General features: G+C 44.9%; 1 protein-coding gene across 2 annotated transcripts in view; it reads right to left on the bottom strand.

Annotated features, from left to right (window-relative positions):
* The window catches only part of LOC146854240 (aldo-keto reductase family 1 member C1-like), a 454,220-nt gene that overhangs the window by 58,826 nt on the left and 379,242 nt on the right, over positions 1 to 16,152 (bottom strand). For both annotated transcript variants that reach the window (XM_085652022.1, XM_085652023.1), the window contains one exon: positions 1,490 to 1,599. In XM_085652022.1, coding sequence (XP_085508148.1) covers positions 1,490 to 1,599 — 110 coding nt within the window. The remainder of the gene's footprint in view (positions 1 to 1,489; positions 1,600 to 16,152) is intronic.

Here is a 16,152-nt window from a genome sequence, read left to right as displayed (position 1 = left end):
CTTGATTTTGTTTGACTTCCAATGAAATTTCAATCCAAACGCTTTCAATACCTCGAAGAATTGTTTTCAATAGTATCCTTCAGGTAAGGAGGATCCTCCTCCAGTCAATCCTGCCTCACAAGCTCAACCTGATAGTTAGAGTCACTAGTGTACACTTTGTTTAGTTACAATATGACATAATGTACATAGGAATCCCAAAGAGCGACAGAATGCTTTTCTTCCTGCAAACTGACCAAACTCCGAGGGCCGGCCTTCATGAAAATCTAACCATTGGCAGAAAGATACAAGAGGTGAAAAATAAAATATCTCAGTAGACAAGTCTCTGCTCCCCGGAATTACATCCTCTTCCCCTTCAACTGAAGCTTGTGAAGGACTTTCAGAGAGTCCTACAAGGTTAAAAATGGACTGCTGTACAGCCACTTGCAGCCTCTGTCTGTTACAGTGCCCCAGAGAAGCGGTTGGAAGGAGGTATGCACAAATACTTCCCCGAATAAAACAAAACATGAAACAAGCATCTGAGTGGATTGCTCAGTGTGATGCTATGAGAAATGAGACTTGCCAATCGACTCCATTTTGTATAACTGACTCAAATTTCTGTGCTTTCATGCAGTGTCAGGGTGGGGAGGGGATGTTTTCGCTCTTTACCTGTGCTCACTCTTCATCATGCGGAGTAAGCTAGAACATATCATGTAGGATGCGCACTCGGCACCTTTCACAGGGTCAAGAATGTTTTTGCCAGAGAAATGTGCAGAATGTACAGCTCTGCCTCAAAGCAAACACGGAGGACTGGCTAGCTCTTGTGAGTGACATTGACGCAGACCGGTACGACCAGCCTTGTTTTTGCAACAGAAGGAAGGGGGAAAGGTTTCTAGAAATCTTTTCTTGGGTTGAGTAAAAGGTATTAAAGACAAGGATTCTTGGCTGTCAGACAGGAGCGGGAAGACGGTACCTTGTTGACATATATTTTGCCTTCCTTTTAAAAGTGTGGTGCTAATAAATACACAATTTCAATTTTAAATGCACCTGAATCAGTCTATTAGCCTCATTTTGAGAGTGCTGAGTTCCTCTTCTACGTATGTCATTTAAAGGAGCAGTACCACATACATCTGCCTCATTCTGGGAGTGCTGAGTTTGTGTGTCCTATTGTTTAAAGTCAGAAGCAATACACTCAGTTAGTCAGAAACGTAGAGATTTGGCATTAGAGTAGTGTCTTACTTTGAGAACTCTGTAACACCAGAGATTGGCCCTAGAGTGTATCTCTACAGGGCTGGATGCTCTGCTGGAAAGTTTTCAAATGGAAGAATGGAAAGTTCAGCCAACTGAAACACAGATGCTGTACATTTACCCTCGGGGGCTGGTGTGCTAACCGATTGCAATCAGGGTTTGAGAAGTCACTTTTCCAATATCTATGTGACATGCAGAGGAATGTATATGAGCAGGTGAAATGCAACCATTAGTGCTGGGACATGAAGCATTTGCAATTTCTTACCAGGTCGCATCTCTGGCCGAACCCAGAACACTGTGGCCCTCTAGCACAATGTCCTTGGACTTGCAGAACCCCAAAAGTTTGTTCTGGTTAAGAAATGGATGGCACTCAACCTACGGAATTCAAATAACAGAAAAGTGAGCATTGTTATACTGTAGGCCAACTCTGAGCATTGTTCCTGTAAATTCTGAACAATTCATTGCACTTCTCGAGAATGGGCCCAGAGTCAAAGTGTTTTTAGACTATTATACTACAACTCATTTCATAAATCCATCAGAAAGTAAGCACGTTTTTTGGGCAAAATCGTGCATGCTTGTTTGGGTTTGAGTTTGGGCTATATAAACATACATGTTAGTGATAGTCACACATAGTGTACTGAAGAGAGGAGGACACAAAAGGGTTGAGCTGCTGCAACTGAAAGCCTGGCTTAAATGCAATCATTAGAGCTTTACACCGTCGCTCTGGTTTAGTGGGCACATGGTAAATCCTTACAGACTCATTCTAAGCCCTGCATGAAATGTCATGCTAGGCTCAGACGCAGGATTTTTCAGGTAGTACCCAGAGACATTTGCACAAGAAAAAAAAGTCAGAAGGTGTATGTTACCCCATAAGAATAGTGTAAGGCAATGTCCTACTTAGATACAGTAGGTGACACAGATACAGAAGCTCTTATTACAGGTTGGGCAGAATAGGTTTGGGCATTTACCACATCCAGTAAATTCCATTATCTTAGGTGTGGTAAATATCTCCTCTTCCAAATTCATAACTTGAAAATGAGCATAACATCCAGAATCAGTTGTAACACACCAAATTTTGCGTGTCTGTTTTTTACTAGTATTTTCCCCAGATAACTTTGGAGAGGTTTGACCTGATGGAGTCTATTGTGGGAATACTGTGTGGGAGTGATAATGATCACACGACTCCTGATGTCAATCCCCGTGCACACTCTTGTTTGACTTTACACAGTACACAGACTTTACACAGTACATGTGCTCCATGAATGGAGTGTCTGGGTCTGAGGTGGTTGTGCATTTGAGGGTGTCCTTGTATATGATGGCGAGTCCTCCTCCAGGTTTGTGAAGGCGGCGTAGGCATGCAATCTTGGGTCCTGCTGGGATGGCCACAGCATTGTTGGGTAATGAAACAGGGTGCATACAGGTTTTCGTCAGGAAGAGGAGGTCTGGTGAGCTATTGCTGAGGAGGTCTCAAATTTCCTTTGTGTGTTTTTTGAGTGCACACGTGTTGAGGAGTATGCATGTGAGTGTTTGCTGAAGGTCTGGTGTGGTGAGGTTGTGAGAGGGTGCTGTGGGGGTCGGAGTATGGGGTGTACATGAGAGAGTGTTGCTGAAGGTGAAGTGGAAATGTAAGCAGGAGGATGGTCCTCCTGTGCAGAGGGGTGCAGTGCGGCATTGAAGGGTGGATAGGCTTACTGGGTTGAGCATGCGAAGGGTCACTAGCGGTGGGTGATTTGACCAGAGGACATGGCACATGACATGGAGAGGTACAGATGGTTGTGCAGCGGCTGCCATGAACCGCTCACAGAGGTGCTATGCACCGCCAATATCGCCTACCACATGTATGCTGACGACACACAGATCTACATTAAAATCTCTTCTCCTGAAGACATTCTCTCCCTGAATGAGGCCTTGAAGCTGACTATGCATTGGCTCACCTCTAACCAGCTGAAACTTAACGTGAAAAAACAGAATTTCTTCTAATCTTCCCAACCAAAACCAACCCAGACTTTCAAGAATGGATCAAGGCTATCACAGTGTTAAACTGGCCCCCTACCATTGTGGACTCTGCTAAATCCCTTGGAATAACCCTAGACTGCAGCTTGAATATGCGTGGCCATATCAACTCGATGGCCAAAACCACCAGATTTCACCTGAGCTACCTAAGAAATCTGAAACCCTTCCTCGACACTCCGACATAAAAATGGCAATCCAGGCACTAGTAATCTCCAGACTACAATATCGATGCTCTACCCCTCACAGGTCTAGCCAAGAGCTCTTTGACCCCATTGAAAGCCGGCCTCAACGCCGCCGCCAGACTCCTAACAGGTGCAAAGATATTCGACCATATCACCCCCCACCTGAAAGCTCTAAAATGGCTTCCTCTCGAGGCCAGAATCCAACTTAAGCTAGCTTGCATCACTCACAAGGCTCTATACTCCAATTCCCCGGCATTTCTTGCCCAGAAACTCGTGATATCCAGAGGAGCCAGAAACTCCGGGTCTGCCAGAGACCTTTTGCTCCAACCGGCACTCTTGCGGAAAGAAAAAACGTACAATCGGGCCTTCTCTGGGGTCGCTCCAAGAATTTGGAACTAACTCCCGCCCGCCTACAGAAGACTTCCCTATTTGGCACGCTTCGAAAAAGAGGCCAAAACTTACCCAATGGGCAAATTCCTCTCCTAACACTATGATTACATTCACCTCAGGGACTTTGTTCCAACCACTATTACGGTATTATCTATGTTCTTTCCGGATGATACCTACCCGGCACTTTGAGACTGCTTCTTCCTCTTTGATTTATTTATTTTTTGTATCATGTATCTACCTGTTTTAATCCCACATGTATCCTGGGATTGAAACTGCTTGTTTTTTTGGAATAATGTATCTACCAGTTTTTATCCCAATTGCATCCACCTCTCCTAAGTCTTTTGTATACCACCTGTCAATCCTGTAAAGCACTCTGATACCCTCACGGGTCTTGTTCGCGCTCTATAAAACTCTAAATAAATAAATAAAATTAAGTAGGTCCTGGGAGGGGGTAGGAGCGTGGGGGGGTGGTGGTTGACATTAAAGAGGGCAGGAGAAAAGATGCAGGGGAGAGAGATGATGTGGGAAGCAGGTGAGGAGCTGGGTGAGGCGGTAGATATGGGAAAAGCACAGGGGAGGGTGGCTGAGTGGTCAGGAGAGTGTCAAAAAGAGGGAAAAGAGGCACAGCAACTAAGTGAAAGGAAAGAAGGAATGAGGCATGCACGAAGAGTGGGAAGTGAGGAAAGCAGAAAAAGTGGTTGAAAAGAAAAAGGCACGCCCAAGCAGTGGAAAGAGATAAAAGCAGAAAACAAAAAAAGAGTCATGCAGAGGTGCAAGAGAGAGGCCCTGAAACAGAGTGGGCACGTGAGAGAGTGTGTGAGCGCAGGAGAGTGGAAGAAGCAAGGCAGGATCCTCTAGGAGCAAGGCCCAGTCTGAAAGTGCCTAGACTGGTCAGAGAACCAGTCCCAGATAGGTGGGGGGAGCTAGGCCAAAGCACCTGCTCAATGTGGTCACCTTTGAGTAGGTTATGGGAAGGGGAGAAGCATGAAGGTCACGAGCAGGGTTAAAGAGGGCAGGAGAGAAGATGCCAGGGAGGGAGTAGACATGGGAAGCAGGTAAAGAGCGGTGAAAGGCAGGTGGAACAGGAAAAGCATGGGAGGGTGGCTGAGGGGGGATATGAGAGTGGTGAAAGTAGGCAAAGAGACACAGAAACCAAGGGGAAGTAAAGAAGGTGTGGTAAATATTTCATTACCGGTACTATTTTTTATGCGGTAAAGTTTAGTAAGAATAACTCAGTAAATATAAGAGGCAGAATCCGTGGTATTAGAGGTTTTAAAAGGCTTTATTCCTATACAAAGGAATACAATTCGAATTGTAGGCTTCTATTCCATCACCACGAAAGTTCAGGAAGGAAGGGCATACATTATTGACAGATAATCGGTTTTATAGGAAAATGCATTACAGTGAAACAGATGCAAGAGGCGTGACAGCTGATAATACAGATAACCTGTGCATACGTAACTAATAGAGGCGGTCATATGGGCGTAATTTAATAAACGTCATTATACATGATGTCACAAGTGGGTGGATCCATGAAAGAATCCTGCAATGTCAGCAGAAATATTTGGCAGAGATGCGCACGCAGCCGCATGACGTGTGATTGACGTGCAACTAGAGGGTGAAGGGGACTTGACATTTAGCTCTACATGTGGAGACAGAAGTCTGGGGGTCATGTCAACCTAATCCCAAATCATATCTAATATCCTATGTTTAAAGAACTGTGTTATCCAAAAGGAAAGGTCTCTAGGATAGAATCTATTCTATACTGACTGTTAGTGCGTGTACAAGCGTCTAAGTGTCTACATGAGATGCGAGGGGGTAGGAATATTCCATGGTAACGGGGCCTATGAATTTCTTGCATGAGGACAGCGAGGCCTGGCCCTTTGCACGGTAGCTGGAGGAATGTTTACCTAAACTACTAGACAGGAATGCATCGGATGAGGAGCGGAGTAGATAATCTTGAAGGTGAAATACAGTTTTTGGCAGGCAACAGGCTGGATCAGGCACCGTTAGCCGCGCAGGGAGTAGGACAAAGTTCATGGATACAGATGCAGGCTCAGACTGGAGCTTTCAGAGGCAGAAGGCAGGAAAAGGCTTGATGACAGAATTCAGGGCCTACTTGCCTGAATCTGTAAAATGGGGAAAGTGAACCACATAAAGTCGGTGGCCTTTCATACTTAGGAATGGAATATCTGACCCATTCATGGCGGATCTGAAAGAGGACATGTTGACGGTGGACGCACTTGTATTTGCGTCTTCAAAACTGGAACTGGAGGGAACATACATGTACTTATAGCATGCACATGGAGCCGTTGGGGTCTACGATAGGGGACATAACTGATCACAAAATTCATATTTCCTCATTCCCTCCTTGTCCCCTACGGACCCTCAGGAGATATCGATCTTCATCAATCCATCGATCTGTTCATATAGCATCATTTGTTCTTCTTTCTTCTTCCGGGATCTTGAACGAAAACTTGGATGTGGGATACACGATGTGGCACACAGACCACAAATCGCTGGCCCACATTGTAGACATAAGCAGCAACTGAATAGTATGAGAAAGCCAATACCTAGGACGGATAGGATTCTCCATCCCCAGGCTGACAACACGCCCCAGAACCAACCGGACCAAGTCCAGGTGCCTGGACTCTGGTGTATCTGGCTTATAATCTTATGAAGGCGGGTTATGGCTTTATATACTGACGGCGAATTTTCTGGTATGAAAATGCAGCAACTTGATCCGATGACCCTACAAGCTCCGCCCCTATCGGCCAGGATGACGTCAAGGACAAGACGATTTTGAAGCACAACAATCCGCATAGCAGACTGCTCTTCTGTTAAATTGCCTAAGGCGGAAATAGTCTCGTTCACTACTGCTTCAAGGGTTCTAGTTAATCTACGTATCAGCTTACTATTAGTGACTGTACCTATATAGGGAAAGAAACCTTTATTGAAATCTGTGTATTTTTCCCATGCTGTTTCAGTGTAATCGACAATTGGAAGATCTCTCTGTTGTCTATTGTGTACTAAATGGGTATTTCTGTGATAATCAGGAGGAGCTAGGAAAACAGGTGGCAGAAGGAATGCTATGTAACAGGTACCATCCCAATCTAAAGGTAGACATATATATGCGGTCTGGCCACATATGAAGTAGGAATGATGGGAAGCTCTAAATGTAGACTTGCCTTGATCACTGAATTTTATTACAGTGTTGCATTTACTATGGCCCATGTGTATGGAACCATTCTTTCTTACACATAATTCCCCTTTTACTGGGAATACTGACATGGCGGGCAAGATTGGTGTAGCTTCGGATTCAACGTTCAGGATCATGAGGTTAAGTGTAAAATTACCTAATCCATATACTTCATTTTCTAGATCAGTTCCTGTTCTTTTGGGAAGTCCCTCCTTGTTAGGGTAGCAGACTTTAAGCAAAACTAGGTTCAGGGTTCCCCATACCCAGTTGTCTTGATAAACTGCGGAATTTGAATCTAGGGAATTAATCAAACTAAACCATGCTCCACAGGAGCCATTGTGTGTGAACGGATATGGAAAGAGGGGCAAAACTCCCTTATAGTTCTGATAGGGAGGGAGTCGGCCACATATCCAACAATTTGTAGCATTGCTGGTCTGATGGGAATGATGTAACATACTAATGAATGTGTTGTTGCGCAGCGCAAATCTATAGGACAACTCATGCGGAGGTAATTCGCTAAAAGAATGTTCTGCAGTTACATTGTAAGCACGCTTAAGAATAGGGTAATACATGTGCAATAGTACGCTGAAAACGATGATCAGAAGACTTAGAAAAAACAAAATTAATAGTGTTACTGTGCAGTGACTACGAAGTGATTTACAATACGCATGCTTTTTAAGCTGCATCTGCTGATTTCTTTCTCTATTCCGGTCTAGAGGATACATGTCAGAGACAAATTCAACCGATTCACCTTGGAGAGGACTTAAACAATCAAATTGTCTGACTTGCTAGACCTCAATTTTAGTTTGTACAGTTCTGGTTTTGACTGCTCAACCAAGGGGAGCTTTGAGTCTGTCTGTGAGGGAATACAAGGTTGAGTATTCACACTGGATGGTAGTCCATAAAATTTCTTGATGTGACTCGAGTGCAACCACCCTTTGCGTCCCTCGATCTTCACGGCTGTCCTTGTAGTTAGTAGAACTAGCTTCGGCGACTTCCACCTAGGCTCCAGTTGGGTCTTTCGGTCGAAATTCCGGACCAGAACCAGGTCACCAGGAACCACGTCATGGGGCTTCCCCTCAGTATTATCGGGAAAAGCTGCGGCTACCTGTGAACGACAAGATTGTAGTGCAGACATCAAGGAAGCCAGGTAATCTGTCAGCATATTACAGTCAACATCAGTGATTTTGCGAGGTATAGGCGTCCCCCACATATTTGGTGGTCTACCGAAGATCACCTCGTACGGGGATAGCCCTGTTCGAGAATGTGCTACCATTCTCATGTAAAAGAGCGCAACTGGTAAGGCTACTATCCAATCGACACCTTTTTCTCTACAAATTTTGGACAATCTAATTTTCAGGGTTTGATTATGACGTTCCACGAGACCTGCTGCCTCGGGATGTCGGACACAGTGGAATTTCCATTGGTAGCCTAACAAAAGAGAAACGTGTTTCATTAGTTCGGATGAGAACGGCTGGCCGTTATCTGAGTAGACAACACGTGGTAAACCGTACCGTGGGAAGAATTCTCGAACTAACTGTTTGGCAGTAGTCGGGGCAGTGTAATCTGAAACCGGGTAGGCTTCTGTCCAACGGGAAAGAGCACAGACAACTACGAGAACATATTTGAATCCTCGACATCGTTCCATCTGGATATAATCCATCTGGAGGACTTCAAAAGCATGATCGGGAGGTTGAAATCCACCCTGCTCTACGGGGATGCTTTTACCTGGATTAAACTGACAACATATCATACAGGTACGAACTTTTTGTTTAGCTGCTGCTCGCAAGTGTTTGTTGAACCAAATGTGTTGAATGCTGTCTAGCATAGCTTTTTCTCCTAGGTGCGCTGGACTATGTATTGTGTTAATGATGACTTGAACCATGGAGTCGGGAAGAAACCATATAGATTTTTCCTTCGTCATCCATCCTTGATCCGTTTGGATCCCTCCTAATTCAGTCCATTTCTTTATTTCTTCTGGTGTAGCATGTGTCTGTATGTCAATTACATCAAGGGCGGGATCCTTAACTGTCATGCAATGTGTTGGTGTCGGAACTATTGTCTTTGTCATGTCAGTTGTGTGAGTCTGATTCTGAGCAGTCTGTTTAGCCGTTCTGTCAGCTAGGTCATTACCCTGAGAAATGATATCGGTAACTTTTGTATGGGCTTTGCATTTCATAATCGATAGTGCAGTGGGTAGATGAATCGCGTCCAATAGGGTTTGAATGAGGGGTCCGTGTTGGATGTGGGCACCGTGAGAAGTTAAATAACCTCTCTCTCGCCACAGTACGCCGAAGTCATGGACGACTCCGAATGCATAACGTGAATCTGTGTATATGTTGACTTTCTTATTTTTGGCTTGAATACAGGCTTGTGTCAGAGCCATGAGCTCTGCTGCTTGAGCTGACAAAGTGTTAATACGATTTGTTTCAATGACTTCAGTGTCTGTTGTGACTGCGTAAGCGGCCACTAACTCTCCTGTACTTGTTCTCATACATGACCCATCTACATACAATGTCAAGTCTGGATCCGACAAAGGGATATCTGTCAAGTCTTGTCTGGGTTTTGTCGTGATAGTAATGACTTCGACACAATCATGTGCCAATGGATCTGTTCCGCCCACTGGTAACAGTGTGGCAGGATTTAACGTATTACAACGTCTGATTTCTATGTGTGGCTGAAATAATGTCAATTCGTAACCGGTAAGTCTCGCTATAGTCAAGTGTTGTGTTTGTGTGCGGTTCAAGAGAACCTCTACTGCGTGTGGTACTTGTACTGTCAGTTGGTGTCCTAACACTATGGCATCGCTTTGTCTGATTGCTAAAGCTGTTGCTGCCACCGATTTCAGGCACGCAGGAAGAGCCTGAGCTACTGGATCTAATGTACTAGAAAAATAAGCACATGGTTTGTGTGATCCTGCTTGTTCCTGAGTGAGTACTGACAAGGCAGTACCTTCGCGTTCTGTAACAAAGAGTGTAAACTGTTTACTGTAACATGGTGTTGCTAAGACAGGTGCTTGGCATAAAGCTTTCTTTAAGCTTTCAAAGGCGTGCGTATGTTCTTGAATCCAAGGGAGGACAGTCGATGTGGCTGCCTCCTGTGTTGTCAACTGGATGAGTGGTTTTGCTAGAAATGCATATTGAGGGATCCACTGCCTACAGTATGAAGTGAGGCCTATAAAAGCCCGCACCTCCTTTTGTGTCTTGGGTGGTGGCATGTTAGCGATTAACTGGATGCGGTCAGATGTAAGCTGCCTTCCCTCCTTGGACAGCGAGTGCCCAAGGTAAACAACTCGCTGGACACAGAATTGCAGCTTAGAAGGGGACACCTTGTGCCCCTTGTCAGCAAAAAATTTTAAAACCGTCAGTGACGCTGTTTCACATTCAGGTTCGCTTCGGGCGGTGATCAGCAGATCATCGACATATTGAAGCAAGGCAGTGTTAACTGGCATGTGGATACTGTCAAGTTCTCGTTTCAGTGCTTGGCTATAGATGCTGGGGCTTTCTGTAAATCCTTGAGGTGCGCGTGTGAATTTAAAACTTCGTCCATTTAAACTGAATCCGAACAGATATTGACTTTCCGGATCGATTGGGACGCTAAAGAAAGCATTCTTGAGATCAATTACCGTGAAGAACGTTGCTTCTGAGTCAATAGCCGTTAGTAATGAAGAGATATCTGGGACCACAGGGTATTGTGGTACAATACATTTATTTAATTCGCGCAGATCAATAACTAATCGATATACTGGTGGTGCTTTTGGATCCGTTCTTTTAAGAATCGGAATTATCGGGGAATTACATACATTGGAGTCGGTTTCGACAACCACTCCTTGTGCAATGAGCTCGTCAATGATTTGCAGCAAAGCCACAACAGCATCGGGTGGTAACTTGTATTGTCGTATTCGTGGTAGTATTACTCCTGTTTTTAGTGTGACACGATATGGTGTAATATTCATGCAACCAACATCAGTAGGGCCTTGTGCCCATAAATGTGTAGGTAAATTCTGCAGTCGGTGATCCATGTCTCTGGATACGTAGTGACCTTTGAAGTCACGTAGAAATAGTCGTACTCCTTCCGGAGAACAACATATTATAGCTCCTAGAGCTTTCAATGTTTTTATACCTAACAAGTTTTCTGGACAGGATTTAGTAAGCAATAAATCTGTAGTACGTGTCAATGGACCAATCGTAAGTGGAAGAGGTTGTGTTACGTCATTAATTATGGGTTTTCCTGAGAATCCAAGGGAAATATTTTGTGAGCCTGAGAGGGGTGCCCCTGGAACTTCACTGCGTCTTATAGTTGTTCTGCTTGCCCCTGTATCAAGTAAAAACTTTCTGTCTTCCCCTAATAGTTCACTATGTACATAAGGTCCCTCTTGGTCTACAGGAACCTCAATAAGGGGTAAGCCAACTTCCCTCTCTAGGCTATGTCATGTATATCGCTGATAATCGGGATAATCTGCTTGTGCATACTGATACATCTGTTGTGTTGTTGCTTGTGTTGCAGCAATAGGCTGCGCTTGTGGTGGTGCTACGGTCTGTTGTGGAGCTCCCTGTTGCGGAGCTAGTTGTTGCGGAGCTAACCTAGGTTGTGCATGCTGAGGGATTTGTTGTTGATTCTGATCCTGTCTACGTGGACGTGGTTTCTCCTGGGTTCTACCTGTAGCAATATTATGTTTCAGGACTGGACAATCGTGTATATAATGACCTGGTTGTTTACAATAGTTGCATGTCCCTTTCGTAGGACCTGCGGAATCACCCTTATGATGACCATCAGCTGGAACTGACTGAGCAACAAGCATTTTCATTTTTGTATCTTTCATACGTCTTTGTTCGTGTTCTTGTTCTTCTCTAATTCTATTGTGGTGATATTGTAACATCTGTAACATCTGTGATGGGGTATTACCTTGCCAGGTACTTTCGAATTTCAATACTCTATTCTTGACTTGTAGCAGAGAATTTTCAACTAATTTTGTCACAAACAGATGTGGATATGACCAGGGCCGGACTGGGAACTAAAAGCAGCCCTGGCACATTTTGCCAGACCAGCCCCCGTCCGGTGCGTAGCGAGCGAGCGCAGCGAGCGAGCCCGACCGCTACTAGAGGGTTTGGGGGGGGGGGGGTTTCACCCCCACGAAAATTTTGAAAAATGACAGACCAAAATGGTGAATTTTACAGCACATTTTTCATTACATATTCAAATTGTATTAACTTTCAAAGCACAGTAAATAGTAGATGATGACCTTAAAGAGCACCAGGTTACCCACCCAGGCATATGTACCCATAGACATTCTTTCAGAGAGCACCAAAAATAGACACAAATAGTGAATCAGAGAGAACAAAGTAAAAGTGAGACAAGCCCTCACATGGTGTGTAGTGAGCAAGCAAAGTGAGAAACCACTACTAGGGGGAGTTTGGGGGGTTGAACTTCTCCCCCCCCCAAGAAAATTTGGGAGACAGAAAGGCCAAAACAAAGCATTTTTCAACACATTTTTCATTACATATTAGATTGAATTAACTTTTAAAGCATAGTAAATGAAATTGCATACAGTGCTGCCCAGGACTCTTTAAGAGGCTGTACAGTGATGATCACAACACTCTTCGGGCCACTCTTCTCTTTTCAACAAAAAGTGCTATGCATTTTAGGCTTTTTTTTTAAGACTGTTTCAACGTCATAACTTTAGAGCATAAAAACTACATTCTGATATTCTCTTTTGTATTTTCAATAAATTGTCACTCACGTTGTCACACATTAAGCACCGAGGCCAGAAACTGGGAAATGTCACTCATAAGCATCTGATAAATAGTACCTAGGGCACAGAGGCCAGAAACTATGGAAACATCACACCCATGCAGTGTAACTCTTAATAATGATTACAATTATTCCTCGAATTTAAGCAGTTTGTGCAAGATCAGTTGTTCTGGGTACACGTGTTCTGAATAGTGATAATGCTCCCTGCCCCCTCTACCCCAACCCCCAGGCGGACCCGCCAAGAGGCCTAAACTCTCATGAAAAACAAATGAAGATGTCTGCATAATACATTCATTGACAACATATATTGTATAGAAACGCTGGGAGGAACATAAACAAGCACTCACTGCGGCAATAGGTCTGGCTATGTTTTTACGTGGGGAGGAAAGAGAGGGGGGGAAGGAAGGGGGAGAGAGAGAGGTAGACAGAAGAAGAGAAAGGGTGAAGAAGAGGGAGAAAAAGAGGAAGAGAATGAGAGAGAGGAAGGAGGGGAATGAGAGAAAGACGGAGAGAGGGATGGAAAGACTAGAGAGAGAGAGAGCGATAGAGAGAGGGACGAGAGGGAGAAAAGGCTAGAGAGCAAGGGGTAGAGAGCGAGAGAGATATGGGGATAGAGATGGAGAGAGAGGGATAGAGAAGGAGAGAGGGAGATAGAGGAGGGAGAGAGTGAGAGAGCAAAAGAGGGATGGGTATAGAGAGAACGATTGAGAGGGAGAGAGGGATAAATGGAGAGCGTGTGAGGGTGCGAGAGAGAGGGATAGAAAGAGAGAGAGAGAGAGAGAGAGAGAGAGAGAGAGAGAGAGAGAGAGAGAGACTCTCTCTATATCCCTCTCAGAGAGAGAGAGAAAGGGAGAGGGAGAGACACCTTAATATAGAGCACTGTCCACCCAGTCTTTAAAGGTTGCCATATACTAGTCAAGTTATGTCTATTAGCTGATCCATTCAATATAGCAGCTTCCACTTTGAAGTTGTCCATGAACGGTATCACTAGTGCCTATTTCTGTTAAGGGGTCCATCCATATCTAAACTGTGTTTAACCATGCCCAGTCTTGCAATCACCACACCTGCAAACACCATAACTTTATGTTCCCTTGCCATGATTGACTCCTCTGACCCTAAACAAATCTAACAACAGGATGGTATCATCCGCCGACTCTAGAGTGTTATTGACATTTTTAAAAACTGCTCCTCAGATCTCCACCAAGTCCTGACATAGGGCAAACACGTGCATAACATAATCTATGGCACATCGAGGATATTTGTGTGCTTTCCCTCTCCCTCTCTCAACAGGTTTGACATATGTGTTACACTTGAATTTTCAGTAGTACTTGTTTTTTTCCGTCCTCTGTGAACCTTTAGTTGGTGCAGTTAATGGTCAGCAGCAGCCGTACTCTGAACATTGTTCCAGCAGCAAGGAGAGTGCAAGCCAGCACTCATAGGAGCAACACCGAATACTATAGAAAGCAAAAAAAGACTGCAAGCAAGTACCTCGTGTAGGGAGCAAGAGTGAGAGTGCGAGCTGACATGCATTACAACAAGGAGGTGGCGCAAGTCAGCGACAGCGAGTAGAGACCAGCAGCACCCGTTGTAGCACACAGCAGAGCAATGAAAGCTTGCGACTGTACTAAGACAACAGTAGCAAAGTGCAGGCTATGAAGTTTTATAGGGAAAAAATTGAGTTTGCAACCTGTCATGTGCTACAGGGAGAAACGAGATAGAGCGAGCCTTCTTATACTAAAGAGAGAAACCCAGGATTTCAACCTCTCACGGAACCCCTCAAGTGAGAAAGGAGAGTGTGCGTTTTTTCTATTTATAGGGGGTGAACTGAGAGAGCAAACTGTCACTTATCACAGAGGGAAATAGGCGTTTGCAAACTGGCACTTTTATATTCAGGAAAGTAAAGGCGCAAGCTGTCACTGAACATGCTTCCTTTATTATTGAGAACTCTGGCAAACCACACTTCATTTCACAAAGTCCTCAGAACATGTCTTTTAGATGCTAAATGGGTTGGACATTCTCCTTCTGTCCTATGCTCCCTACCTTGAGGACGCCCGTCTCTGTGTGCTTTATACATCTACAATTAATTATTTCATTCATCCATGGGGAGAAACAGGTGGGCGCGCCTTGAAGTCTAATTGGGACACAATGGGTGTCTGCATCCTGTTACACGTAGAGTAAAAGAAGAGGAATACATGCTTACACTTTGAACAGACACGATGTCGATAAACATGTAAAAAATCCATCCTGATGATTTCATTTCAATTTCCGCGGATTGCTGCGTTTTTCCTAGTTCCATCTTTAAGACCCACCTGCTAAAAATGTCTTTGTAGCACGGGCCCTGCACAGTAGTGCTGTGCCGCCCACCACCCATAAATCAGATCTGGCCCCTGACCACTGCAAACAAACAAATACTACACTCACCTGCGCTGCGGGCGGCAGACAGGGGAGATTAAATTCCGGGGTGCGGATCTCTTTGCAGGCTGTCCTGCTCTGAATGCCTGCCTTGACCTCGCCTCAGTCACGCGCACTTCCCAATGCGCATGAGCATCACTGCAGACACCACCCTAAAAAAAACCAGCGGTGACGCGGAGGCAGTGACATATGCGCGCTGCGCGTCTTCAACAACAAAACATCATCATGGTCAGGTGACAGGAGGTGAGGTCAGGTGGTGACGTAGTGTGTAAGTGTAATGAGTAGGGCCGCTGGGCGGGGTGGCGACGCGGCGGCCTGACTGCCCCATAATCAAAATGAAATAATTTATGCGAAATCGGCGCGGCACCGCAGCTCACACCAGGGATCTTAGACAGCAGCCAGGCGGCTGATTGTGATGTGCTTAATGTACTGCTGCTGTAAACACTGTCTGAGTTCTGTTGTTGGGGCCGAAGTGGACCGTCAAATCGGCCCCAACAACAGAACCGGCCCCCGGTCACGAAACCGGCCCCCACCCCATCCAGCCTACCGGGGGATTGCCCGGTGCCCGGAATGACCAGTCCGGCCCTGGATATGACTCACTACTGGCTTTTATGCCACTATTTATACCAAAACATTTTTCAAATCGGGAATAGAAATCACTAGTGTCTTCATCTGGCTTTTGTTTACAGGCTGATATCGCACCCCAGTCTTCCTTTTTCGTAGTTAATAAACGTGGCAGTACCTGCACTAGTAGTCCTGCTAGTGCTGTAGTCTTTTCCCCAAGTCCTGCTCCTGCAGCTCGGGCCCTTTCTTCGTTTTCTAATGCTGTCCAATCTATCTTTTGGTCTCCCACCTCCCATTCCTTTTCTTTGAGTTTCTCATAAACACCGGCGGGTAATAGGACTTTTAATATTTTCATAATGTCGGGGTAGGTATACTCTCCCATGAGTAACATGTCTTTTATCTCACGGTGGAAACCTG

Source organism: Triturus cristatus, chromosome 4_1, assembly GCF_964204655.1.
Source record: "Triturus cristatus chromosome 4_1, aTriCri1.1, whole genome shotgun sequence".
Lineage (NCBI taxonomy): Eukaryota > Metazoa > Chordata > Amphibia > Caudata > Salamandridae > Triturus > Triturus cristatus.
This window is presented reverse-complemented; position numbering and strand designations above follow the sequence as displayed.